Source organism: Pseudophryne corroboree, chromosome 7 (assembly GCF_028390025.1).
Source record: "Pseudophryne corroboree isolate aPseCor3 chromosome 7, aPseCor3.hap2, whole genome shotgun sequence".
In the NCBI taxonomy this organism is placed as follows: domain Eukaryota; kingdom Metazoa; phylum Chordata; class Amphibia; order Anura; family Myobatrachidae; genus Pseudophryne; species Pseudophryne corroboree.
This window is the reverse complement of record NC_086450.1, coordinates 49,538,032-49,550,784: the sequence shown is the minus strand read 5'-3', so window position 1 is coordinate 49,550,784 and position 12,753 is coordinate 49,538,032. Positions and strand designations below refer to the sequence as shown.

The following is a 12,753-nucleotide window of genomic DNA, read 5'->3' as shown; positions in this document are numbered from 1 at the left end:
AAGCGTGGAGTGTGCCAGAAAGTGACGCTCCTCTGCACCAGAGAGACCCTGCTGAGTATGCTGATGTGGGGGGTCAAGCACACAGTGAGCCGGTGCCCGTCTGTCTGTATGACATACCCCTCACACACCCCCATACCTCCCAAATGTCCAGATTTTCGCGGGACAGTCCCATTTTTTGGGGTCTGTCCCGCTGTCCAACCCGCGGGTCGCAGTGTCCGGCGGTGGGGGGGGGGGGGGGGGGGGCATTTGGAAAGCTCCTGTACTCGCTGTTCTGCTTAGCAGAGCAGCGGTGAATAGTGGAGACAGAGGGAGAGGGGGCATCAGGGGGTACGGATTAATGGGGGGGTTCCAGCAGCAGAGCCGGATTAAGGGGGGGGGCAGGGGATACGTACCGTTGGCCCCACAGTTTTAGGGGGCCCCCCGGCTGGAGTAGCTCTGTCCCAGCTCAGAAGCCCCCCCCCCCCGTCCTGCCAGCAACAGCGGCAGCATTGTGCTACAGTCAGCACACGCTGCTGCATATTGGCAGGTCTGTGGTGTTGCAGGGAGGCAGCAGTCTCCCTGCTTTCTTCTCCCTGTGCGGGTGTGTAAGGGGGAGCGACCACCCCCTCTGGATTTAGCCCTAGCTGAGGGGCCAAAATCCCATAAAAAAATATATATCGGAATTTGCATAAGGGGGCGTGGCCGCGCGGGCCGCGATTAGGCCACGCCCCCAACCCCCAGCAGGCACAGCAATGAGATAGGGCTCCCCTGTCTCAAGTGCCCTGGGCCCCCCAGACTCATAATCAGCCCCTGGGAGCATGCCAGCAGCTCACAGAGCGCTGGGCATGCTCCCTCACTGACGAAAACGGGGACCCTCCCGTGAAGCCACGCCCCCTTTTCGCCGAGTGTGTTTCCTTCCTTCTGCCTGGAGAAAGCTCCTGCAGAAAGCTGGGAGGTCTGCACCCCTGCCTGTGACATGCCCAATGCCCATGCTATCTGCTTCTGCCTAGTCTCCTGTAGATTTGGCCAGATCTCTGTGACTCATTTGACTAACTCCGCCCACTGTTGTGACTCCGCCCAGCGTTAGCAAATGAATCACAAGGTCACAGAATAGGGCTATTATATAGGAGATACACTACACTCAGGGCCGGTGCTAGGGTGTTCGGCGCCCCCCTGCAAACTATAAAATTGCGCCCTCCCATATTCCGTTGGCGTGCGCCGGGAAAAGGGGTGTGGTCTCACAAGTAAGGGGCATGGCCACACAATAGTACCCCCATTTAAAATTACGCCACAATGTAGCACAATCTTATTAACCTTATACGTAATGCCCCACCCGTAGTAGTAGCGTCCTTATATGTAATGCACCCCAGTAGTAGTAGCACCCTTATACATAATGCACTCACAGTAGTAGTAGCATCCTTATACATAATGCCCCCCAGTAGTAGTAGCATCCTTATACGTAGTGCCCCCCCAGTAGTAGTAGCATCCTTATACATAATGCACCCAGAGTAGTAGTAGCATCCTTATACGTAGTGCACCCCCAGTAGTAGACGCGTCCTTATATACGTAATGCCCCCCCCAGCAGTAGAAGCGTCCTTATATGTAGTGCACCCCCAGTAGTAGAAGCGTCCTTGTACGTAATTCCCCCCTAGTAGTAGTAGCGTCCTTATACGTAATGCCCCCCCACAGTACTAGTAGCGTCCTTATACGTAATGGCCCCCCCAGTAGTAGCATCTTTACATGTAATGCCCCCCCCTGTAGTAGTAGCGTCCTTATGCATAATGCCCCCCCAGTAGTAGCATCCTTATACGTAATGCCCCCCCAGTAATAGTAGCGTCCTTATATATAATGCCCCCAAGTAGTAGTAGCGTTCTTATACGTAATGCCCCCCCCCCAGCAGTAGTAGCGTCCTTATACGTAGTGCACCCCCAGTAGTAAAAGCGTCCTTATACGTAATTCCCCCTAATAGTAGTATCGTTCATATACGTAATGCCCCACAGTAGTAGTAGCGTCCTTATACATAATGCACCCCCAGTAGAAGCCTCCTTATATGTAATTACCCCGTAGTAGTAGTAGCGTCCTTATAAGTAATGCCCCCCCAGCAGTAGTAGCGTTGTTACGCGTAATGCCCCCCTGTAGTAGCGTCCGTATACGTAATGCACCCTCCCAGTAGTAGTAGCGTTGTTACGCGTAATGCCCCCCTGTAGTAGTAGCATCCTTATACGTAGTGCACCCACAGTAGTAGTAACATCCTTATACGTAATTCCCCCCTAGTAGTAGTATCGTCCTTATAAATAATGGCCAACCCAGTAGTAGCGTAGTTTCACGTAATGCCCCCCTGTAGTAGTAGCGTCCTTATACGTAATGCCCCCCAGTAGTAGTAGCGTCCTTGCATGTAATGGCCTCCCCCAGTAGTAGCATCATTATACGTAATGCCCCCCCAGTACTAGCGTTTATAAAGTGCGCGTATGCAGACATACCTCACACACACAATTCACACATTTATACACACACATACACACCCACCAACCATATGCACACATACACACACACACACACACACACACACACACACACACACACACACACACACACACACACACACCACTTACCTAAGCCAGTCTCCCTCTGTACTGCAGCCTGGTCTGTGTAGCTCCGCCCCTTCTGTCCCGTTTAGCCCCGCCCCCTTTCGGCCCGTTTAGCTCCGCCCCCTTCTGTCCCGTACTCAGCCGCTGTCACACGGGGAGGGGAGGCAGGAGGTTTTTGATTCTGCAGGCGCTGCTGCCAGTGACTGTCATACCGTGACAGTCACAGCAGCAGCAGGGGGGACAGGACGGCGCAGCAGTGAAGGGATTCAGAGCAGGGGAAGCGCCTCTCTGTCCCAGCGCCTCCCTGCACTGCATCCCTTCGCTGAGCGGGTAGCGCCGGGCCTGACTACACTGTCTCTTATTTCCTTCTTTACACCGTATGGGGTATCTTAGGGAGCGCCAGCTTCCAACACCCCTCTTATTCTGTATGTATTTATCACAGCATTTACCCGCCCACATTACGTGTCGCTGCGATATAAGTACTGATGTCATTCCTGTTCTGGTAACACTATCGTGTAATGTCGCTGCCAGAGCAAAAGCATCAACAATCCTTCATTCCTGTGTCCGGGTTTTCTTTATTCTGTGTCTAGTATTTATAGGATGTTTTATTATTACTACAGAGCAAATAATATAAATACAATGGCCCTCATTCCGAGTTGATCGGTCGCAAGGCGAATTTAGCAGAGTTACACACGCTAAGCCGCCGCCTACTGGGAGTGAATCTTAGCTTCTTAAAATTGCGACCGATGTATTCGCAATATTGCGATTACTAACTACTTAGCAGTTTCAGAGTAGCTTCAGACTTACTCTGCCTGTGCGATCAGTTCAGTGCTTGTCGTTCCTGGTTGACGTCACAAACACACCCAGCGTTCGCCCAGACACTCCTCCGTTTCTCCGGCCACTCCTGCGTTTTTTCCGGAAACGGTAGCGTTTTCAGCCACACGCCCCTGAAACGCCGTGTTTCCGCCCAGTAACACCCATTTCCTGTCAATCACATTACGATCGCCGGAGCGATGAAAAAGCCGTGAGTAAAATTACTTTCTTCATAGTAAAGTTACTTGGCGCAGTCGCAGTGCGAACATTGCGCATGCGTACTAAGCGGATTTTCACTGCGATGCGATGAAAAATACCGAGCGAACAACTCGGAATGAGGGCCAATGTGTAGGTAGATAGATAGATAGATAGATAGATAGATAGATTGATTTGTGCTGGGCCATATAAAACACACCATATAAGCCTATTGGGCCCAATCCCAGCTATCTGGCTCCATGCAGTAGGTCACAGGCGGCATTATGACATCAGTATGACATCAAAGACACTAGGTGGTAAGAAATTGCTGCTGATAGATAGATAGATAGATAGATAGATAGATAGATAAAGATAGATAGATAGATAGATAATCTCTCGCTGTGAAATGCTCTCTTGTGAGTCTCCATGCACTATTACATCACTGGGTCACAGAATACTCTGTAGTTATGTAATGTCTAAGTAATACACACGTGACCTTCTTAAAGACACACAAACACACACATATGTATAATGTATGTCTTTCTGTTTATTTTTAAAGGCTCGGCAGAGGCGCCATTGGCGCACGCTGCTCAATCGAGGAGCTTTAATTGGCATCAAGGTACAGTAATTGTTGTATTTGTTGCTCTGCACTAATTCCCTTAATGTATAAGTGTAAATGAAGATATTTACCGTGTTGGCTGGGAATGACATTATTAGTTCCCTATAGTCATAGGCGTTTCTATAATGGGTGCACACAAGCCCCTGGGCTCAGGGGGTCCACACCGCACACACTGCATCCATATATTATATGGGATGTAGATATGTGACCGGTGGTCAAGAGTCCGCCGGTCACATTATCGATGGCTACACCCCGCCCCCTCTGAATCCCGACAGTTGGCATGCTGACTACCAGAGACTATTCTTGTGGGTAGCCTGCAAGGGGCTCGTTGCGCTCCCCCCCCCCCCCCCACCCCGCGCGCCGGCATGCTGCCACCGGGAACCTGCAGTCAGTATATCCCAACCGTATTATACTTACCCCTCCAGAGCCCCACGATGGTGACCCTGCACTGTGGACAGAAATCACTCGGAAAATGGCACAGACATTTCCGACTGATTTGCGCATGCATGCGTACTAGAGATGTTCCCGGGAACAAGGCGCGGGCGCCATGTTCCTGGAGACCTGCGCATGCATAATTCCAGAGTCTACTAGTTGCCGGAGAGGAGGGGTCCTGCGATGGTGGCTGCATGCAGGTCCCCTCCTCTTTTAAAATGTCCCTGCCTATAGTTACATATATAGTTATCTCTATGGATGGTTATAGCAGTGTGTGTCAGAGAGGCGCCTCAGGCAGCAGTACAGCTCTCCAGGCGGCACACATAGGCCTGTACATGTCACTGTCTCATACACGGCCATGTGACAGGATTACTGGTCAGCTTCTAAATTACACAGGAGTCAGCCATTCTTATCCTGGCCATAAATAACCACATGCGATAGGCTGACAGCAGTCATGTGCGCATTGTCCCCTTCCGACAGGCTCATTATCAGCACCTCAGCTGTTCTCAGGCGACACGTGCTGTAATTGGCAGATATCAGCGGCAGTATCACAGCATACAGTATGTAGACAGCTTACACATACCAGCCTTAATGGTGTGATCTGTTTCTCTAAGGGGGGTATGCAATTAGCCCTGATACGTGCTGGCACCGGGGCTAATAGGATAGCCCCAGGTGTGTCAATTAGCAGTGGTAAATTACTGCGGCTAATTGAATACGCCATAAGTGTAATAATTCCCCATATCCAATGCCTCTACATGTAACGTTTCTCACGTGCGTCTCTCATCTGTCTTTCTTTCCTGAACAGTTACACTGGACTGGAAAACCGTGGGTACCATCATCGGTTTCATCGGCCTGGTGATACTTGCCGGAATGTGCCTTTGCTGTACTGCATAGTAAGTTACTAACATTCTGTACACATTATATAACATTACATAGGTGCTCTAACCTCAAATATTTACTTTTCCTGAAGCACTTGTCATTTACACATGATGGAGGAAGCCATTTTGTTTATATATCCAATATTCATAAGGATGCAGCCTAACACCTCAACAGGACCCATTGCCTCATGAATGTTGCTCATCAGGTGCCTCAGTGACACCATTGGTACCCAGTGAATGGATAGGCTGCATTCCTGTGCATTTTGGTTTAACCCATAAAATAGCTGCCTCGTATAGTACAGGAGGAGACATCTAATTTCCTTATCACCTATCTGGGATGTATGAGGAAGTATGGGGTTATTTTATGGGCAAAGTCTGGTCATATGGGAGTCCTAGATTATTTGTAAATGATGAGGTTTCTAAGTATACTGTATATAGAGCAGTAGTGGTTTAGACCTCAGAGGGCAGAACTAATGGCTGCTTACACGGGGCATGTGTACCCATAGAGGTGAAGAATCGAATTGCTCCGGTGGGTGCCCATCACATTTAGGCACCCACAAAACAAATGAATCCCCCCCCCCCATTGAGTCTGTACCTAGTGAAGGGTGAGCACACAGAGTCAGAGCCGCTTAAAGGGAGTAGAAGACGAGACAAGTATCACTGGAAGTGAGGATAGTGCTAGGGATGATACATGAGGAAGAAGGGTCCTGCCTGTGAGAACTTATATGCTTAGGGGAGAGGTGAAGAGTTGGTGGGTGAACTGGGGAGAAGAGTAGGAGAGGGGAGGAGGGAGCAACAGAATTAGGATGAGGGATGGGCGGTAGGCTCTGAGGAAGATGTGTGATTTTGTTTTAGTGCCCGTTTGAAGCTGAAAATATCCAGACTTTTCCTCTTTGACAAAGTACACTGTATACACAATGCAAAGTACACTGTATACACAATGCAATTGTCAGTATACATTATATTCTGGGGTTTTATATGACCATCTATTGCATTGGAATACTGAAAATGAAAAAACAATCATTTATAATCACCTTCAGTGAAGGTATCATTATGGGAATTGCAGAATGTCATTAGAACAATGAGTTAGACTATGAATATGGCAGAACTTGAGTAGAAAGAGAATGAGAATTATGGCTCAGTGATGGATACACCGGGGGAACAGGTCTCTGGGCTGCGCTCTGTGCACTATTATACCCTGACAGCTTCTCATTATTGTTACATTTCAGCTTCCAATCATTGAAGGAGTGTCTGAGTAACGCCTTCCATCGGCTGATTTACGGAGTAGTGCAACATGACATTGAGACACTACTGCAGCAACATCTACCCCAGCGAGGTAATTATACATATTACTACTACAAAGATGTCACTGCCAGGTATTTCTTATACTGAGGTAGCCGACACCTGCACTGCGCACTTGTCTCACTCCACCTGTCAGTAATAATTCTGTATAGTTACTAATTTACATATCACATTACTACAGAGGGTCAGGCAGCCACCAGGGGCGCCCTCAGTTGTGTTCTATAAAACTATTCACATCAGTCCCTGCACCAATGGAGCTTACAGAGCTTACAGTAATGTCTTATCACTCACACAAATACACAGGATCTACCAGTATGTTTTTGTCAGCGCATGCCGATACTTGTAGTTTTTTTATCCTTTATTACTGTAGCTATAATTTATAGCTCTTTCAGGCAAGATGCAGTAGCTCATACAGCATGCAGTACCTTCTAGCACCTCCAGGGGGAGTATTACACTTACAGTACATACAGTATATACACCCTACTGTACAGAGATTATTCCTGCCCACCTCAGGTCCCCCACTCCAGGCATAATGTGCGCGTTTCTGCACATGTACAATGTAGAACAGCATATTCTTACCATGGGCGTGTGTCCAACCCTTAGTAGGGCCCACGGTGCCACCAAATCAGAAACATGGAGAAAACATTTATTTTATTTTACTTGATATTAGGACAGTGCTTTATATTACACATGATGACATCATTCCTGCTTTATTATAGCTTCATAACTAAGTCTAGAATAGTCAATGTTTTTTGTAGTTCTGTACTAACATTTTCTTGTGATTTCTTTCATGGTCAACAGCTCACAGATACCTGGAATTGGATGATGATGATGATGAAGATGAAGAACCCCGTGGAAAAGATCGCTACCATGTGAAACACGAGATGGGTCATCATCAGAGAGACCACCGCCAAAAATACCATGTGGCAGAGCGTCATAACATCGTACGCAACGGGAGAAAGGACCCCAGGCAGATGAAGAAAGAACAAAAACCATCCATAAAGAAGATCTTAAAGAAGCCCATCCAGAAGCTGAATGTTAAAAAATTTGTGCCGAAAGCGCCCAAGATCGTCCAGAAACTGAAGGCGCCCAAATTTATCAAAAAAATGAGGCGCTAAAAGTCACCATTCAGGAAGGACGGCATTAACACCCTGTCCTGTGGTGATTTTCTGGATGCTCGGCTGTTTCTGGCTTCAGAGGCTTGATGGTGCCTATTACATTCTCCTGGCCGGTCCTGCCTTGGATACTGTGGCACTGACCATCGTGCGCAGACTGCAAACATCTTGGAGGCCTCCTGCTGGTCTCTCTGTCATTCCTGGTACTGCCGCTGACACCGCACTCTAGTGCTGAGCTACGTGGAGCTGGTCTCTGCTGTGGCTTCTTATCCATTCTGAGTGCTGGTGGTTAACATCAAAAATTTGCCTAAATGAATAAAGATCTTCTTGGGCACTTTTGTGTATTTGTACATTAAAAACATATGCTTTATTTTAGAGGTATTGGAAAACCGCACACAAGGGCATCAAACTGAAATAATTCAAATAAATATAGAGTATTGAGCTAGGAAAGGATTAATTGGCGCAACCCCTATTAACTTTGCAGCGATTAAATGCGGATCAGGTGATATATATTTAATAAGCAATGTTCTCCCGTCAGGTATCCACTCAGTAGTGTATATGTCACGGCACTCCCTATAGACACTTGATAGGTGGCTGCTCAGTCTGTCAGTGAACTGATGGAATAGTCCGTGTATGAATCTGGTAAAAGTAGAGATGAGACAAGCACCTAATAGTGAAGTAGATTTAAAAATGAATATACATATTCTTACTATTAATTGTGCGTACCGGATTCCACTCCTCTCCCGAGCGGCTCTCAGATCTCTCAATCCCTCCGAGTAGTGGCAGCTTCTTCTAATCAAGGACTCCGTATAATACTTCCAGTCACCAATGGGTTATATAAGATTGCTCATCTGTGTCCAATGGTGTTTGGATGGATGTCCTTACCCCAGAATTAGCCAGTGTCACCAGCAATTCATAAATCCATATGGAATAAAAGCAGTCAAATATTAGAGCATGGAAACGGGGCCTGGACTGCACACCCTAGCTTATTATAATGGGATGTGCTCAGGGCCGGATTAACAATGGGGCTGATGGAGCGGCAGCTCCAGGCCCACTCTCCCAAATAGGCCCACAGCATCTTACAGATCTTGGTGTGCTTATGAGAGAAAAAAAACAACTTCCTGCTACTGCAGCCTGATTCACCCCACTGCCGCCTCTCCCGGAGGTCACCCGCGCAGCCCTGCACTTTCCTGCTTCGTCCTCCTCAATAGGCGGTGCCACTGGCCGCTTTCCGAGTCCCGACTGCCTCACTCTCCGGCCGGGACATATGCCACTCCTTCAGCACTGCCCCCGGGGCGGGCTGTCCTCTGCTGGCCCAACCCCTCATCACAGGGCTGCCTCGGCAAAGCTGTCAGGAGGAGGCCAGGGAAGCGCAGCTCTGCTCTCCAGTACTGACGATTCTTTCAGAAATCTTCAACCATCGGTGAATTCCCCTTTTTAAAGCCTCCTCTAGTGTCCCCTGCCCGTATGCTTCCCGCATGCTGCTCCTCAGCCAGCGCACAGCATAGCTCCAGGAACAACACGCGCCACATCTGCACACCACTGTCACCAATGCAAGATATTTTAGTTAATACTGGGGGTCGTGCCTGCAGCTGCATAGTGACCACTAATCCTGTCACTAATAAGGTGTGGGGATATAGTATGAGTAGATAATTCAGAACTGTAGTGAAGTAGTGCAGTGTTGTATTGTGGGTAGGTAGTGCAGTGGTGCAAAGTGGGGAGGTAGTATAGCGCTGCTTTGTAGTCAGGCCCAGTGACAGGGGGGGTCAAAGGGGACTCCCGTACCGGGCCCCGACATTGTGAGGGGCCCTTAGGTTTGGTTATAGGCAGTATTAGTACTGTATGTATTAAACACGGCAGTCCCCTTTGCCAGTGATCACTCCGAGTCCGACTCGGCCCACCTCTGGTAACCCCCCACTGGCTTCCCCGAGGTCATCTGTCCATATCCCATTGAGTGTGGGCATGGTGTCACGATGTTCGACACTGCACCCCCCTTCAAACACTTCTATGTTATGTCTGCACTCTGCAGTTGGGATTGGGGACGGTCTCCACCTAGGAGGAGCGCTGGAGCGGTACTGCGGGCAGTGGACTGGCATCATTGTCCTGTCACTGACTGACTGCAGCAGGACTCAGAGAAACAGCCTAACAGGCTTAGCCAGGCAGCGTCAGCGTCGGGAGCCTGGATAGTGGCAGTGACACTGTATTGGTAAATGTGTCACTGTGTGTGTGTGTGGGAAAAGGTTGGGGGTAATAGACTGCGCTCCTGAACAAATGCTCTATATCTCCAGAGGTATGCAGCTTTTAGGTGTAGGGGTCATGGCTGGCGACAAGGGTGTACTAAGGGAATACTCTTCCCAGGCCCTAAGGTTCAGAGGGGCACCTAAGTTTGAATCATATGCAGACTGCACCAGCTATCCATCCGGTGCCATACAATAGCACCCAACACTCACACAATAAAGCCTGCCAGGGTAAACCCCGACCCCCTCAAACGATCCCCTCCACATTCTAATGTAAGGTCAAGGGGGAGGGAGGGACAGGGGACCCCGATGACATAAGTGTACCAGGCCCTGAGATTTCTGTTGCCAGCCCTGTTTGTAGCGTGGGGAGGCAGTGCAGTGAAGTAGTATAGTATGGAGAGTTAGTGTAGTGATATTGTGTGGAGACATGGGGGTCATTCAGATCTGATCGCTGGGCTGCGTTTTTTGCTGCCCTTCGATCAGATAGTCGCCACCTACAGGGGGAGTGGTTTTTCGCTGTGCAGGTGTGCAATCGCATGTGTAGCAGAGCTGCACAAACTGATTTTGTGCAGTCTGTATGCAGCCCAGGACTTACTCTTCCAGCGCGATGAGAACAGGCTGATCGGGACCAGAGCTGACGTCACACATCCTCCCTGAAAACACTTGAGCCCGCCTGCGTTTTTCCGTACACTCCCTGTAAATGGTCAGTTGCCACCCACAAACAGCCTCTTCCTGTCAATGTCCTTGCGAACGCCCGTGGGAATGGATCCTTCGCACCATCCCGTTGCACGACGTTGATGCCCATTGTAGCTGTGTGATGCATCGGCGCAGTGCGGCTCAGACGCATGCGCAGTTCGGATCTCTGATCGCCCAATGTGCAAAAACGCATAGCAGCGATCAGATCTGAATGACCCCCTTAGAGCAATAATGTGTAGGGAGGTAGCACCGTAATGTGGTGTGGGGGTAGTGCAATAATGTGTTGTGGTCGCCACAGTTGGATTATAGGCAGGCCGGCAGGGGCAGTCGCTCAGTACCCTGCTACTCTCTTGACATGATGATATCTTAGCAAGGCTGTGTGTGTCTCCCGCAGAGTCCTGAGATACCCGGCTGACTCCCCCCAGAGGTAACTTCTGGCCAACTACACTTAGCAGTGGCCACTTTACAGTGCAGCTTACTGCTCGGGGTCGCCCCTGCCGGAAGAAGGTTGTCAGTTGCTCCCTCGACCATGGCACACCCTGTTGGAGCCGTCTCCTGCCAGAAGGAGGATGCTGGCACTCCTCCACCTTGATCCCAGCCAACCCCGCACTGGAGGCAAGCATTGCAGCCTGGCATCCTCCCCCTCTTCTTATTATTGATAAGGGCCCACAGGTTTGTTGCCCAGAGGCCCCCACAAACCTTAATCTGGTCCTGAAGCTAGCGCAGTAATGTGGTGTGGGAAAGTAGATATAGGGGGTAATTCCAAGTTGATCGCAGCAGGATTTTTGATAGCAATTGGGCAAAACCATGGTCACTGCAGGGGAGGCAGATATAACATGTGCAGAGAGAGTTAGATTTGGGTGTGGTGTGTTCAATCTAATTTGCAGTGTAAAAATAAAGCAGCCAGTATTTACCCTGCACAGAAACAAAATAACCCACCCAAATCTTACTCTCTCTACATATGTTATATCTGCCTCCCCTGCAGTGCACATGGTTTTGCCCAATTGCTATCAAAAATCCTGCTGCGATCAACTTGGAATTACCCCCATAGTGCGGGAATATAGTCTGGGGAACAGTGAACTACTGGTGAGGTAGCATAGTGATATACTGCAGGGATGTAGTGTGGGGAGGTAGCTTAGTGATGTCGTGTGGGAGGTATAGTGTAGAGATGTAGTGTGAGAAGGTAGCACAGTGATGTAGTGTGGGCGGTATAGTGTAGAGATGTAGTGTGAGTAGGTAGCATAGTGATGTAGTGTGGGCGGTATAGTGTAGAGATGTAGTGTGAGTAGGTAGCATAGTGATGTAGTGTGGGCGGTATAGTGTAGAGATTTAGTGTGAGTAGGTAGCATAGTGATGTAGTGTGGGCGGTATAGTGTAGAGATGTAGTGTGAGTAGGTAGCATAGGGATGTAGTGTGGGGAGTAGTTTGGGGAAGTAGATATAGTGAGGGAATGCAGTGTGGGGAGTAATATAGTGGTGTAGTGTGGGGAGGTAGTGCAAGGATAAAATGCGGAAATGTAGTGTGGATAGGTAGTATTGTGATGTAGTGTGGGGAGGTAGTGCAGTCAATAGTATGTCACCACAGCCTCCTACCCACCTGGAAGAATTTCTCTATGGTGCTGATCACACTACCTGCAACGGCACATAATAGGCCTTTCCTAAATTTCAGCTCCAGGCCCATGTGGACCTTACTCTGGCACTGGATGTGCTACCTTACTGGGATTAATTACTGTAATACTACAACAGAGGAACAAAGGGTGCAGGTGCATTTGCTTAACACTGATCTTTCACTCCTATCCTTTTTCTGTGTGATGCCCTGGGGTGGTTTAGCTGGGGTGGTCTGGGTGTGCTCTGCGTCCCGGAGGTGAACCCCTATAGTGTTAGGGACCTGTCCGATGAG

General features: G+C 49.0%; 1 protein-coding gene across 1 annotated transcript in view; it reads left to right on the top strand.

The window, feature by feature from the left end:
- LOC134944527 (uncharacterized) overlaps window positions 1-8,245 on the top strand; it is a 143,931-nt gene extending 135,686 nt beyond the window's left edge. Inside the window, exons 2-5 of the mRNA XM_063933153.1 lie at window positions 4,135-4,194; window positions 5,432-5,519; window positions 6,734-6,840; window positions 7,608-8,245. Of these exons, the coding sequence (XP_063789223.1) occupies window positions 4,135-4,194; window positions 5,432-5,519; window positions 6,734-6,840; window positions 7,608-7,924 (572 nt within the window). The 3' untranslated portion in view covers window positions 7,925-8,245. The remainder of the gene's footprint in view (window positions 1-4,134; window positions 4,195-5,431; window positions 5,520-6,733; window positions 6,841-7,607) is intronic.
- The last annotated feature ends 4,508 nt before the right edge of the window (window positions 8,246-12,753 follow it).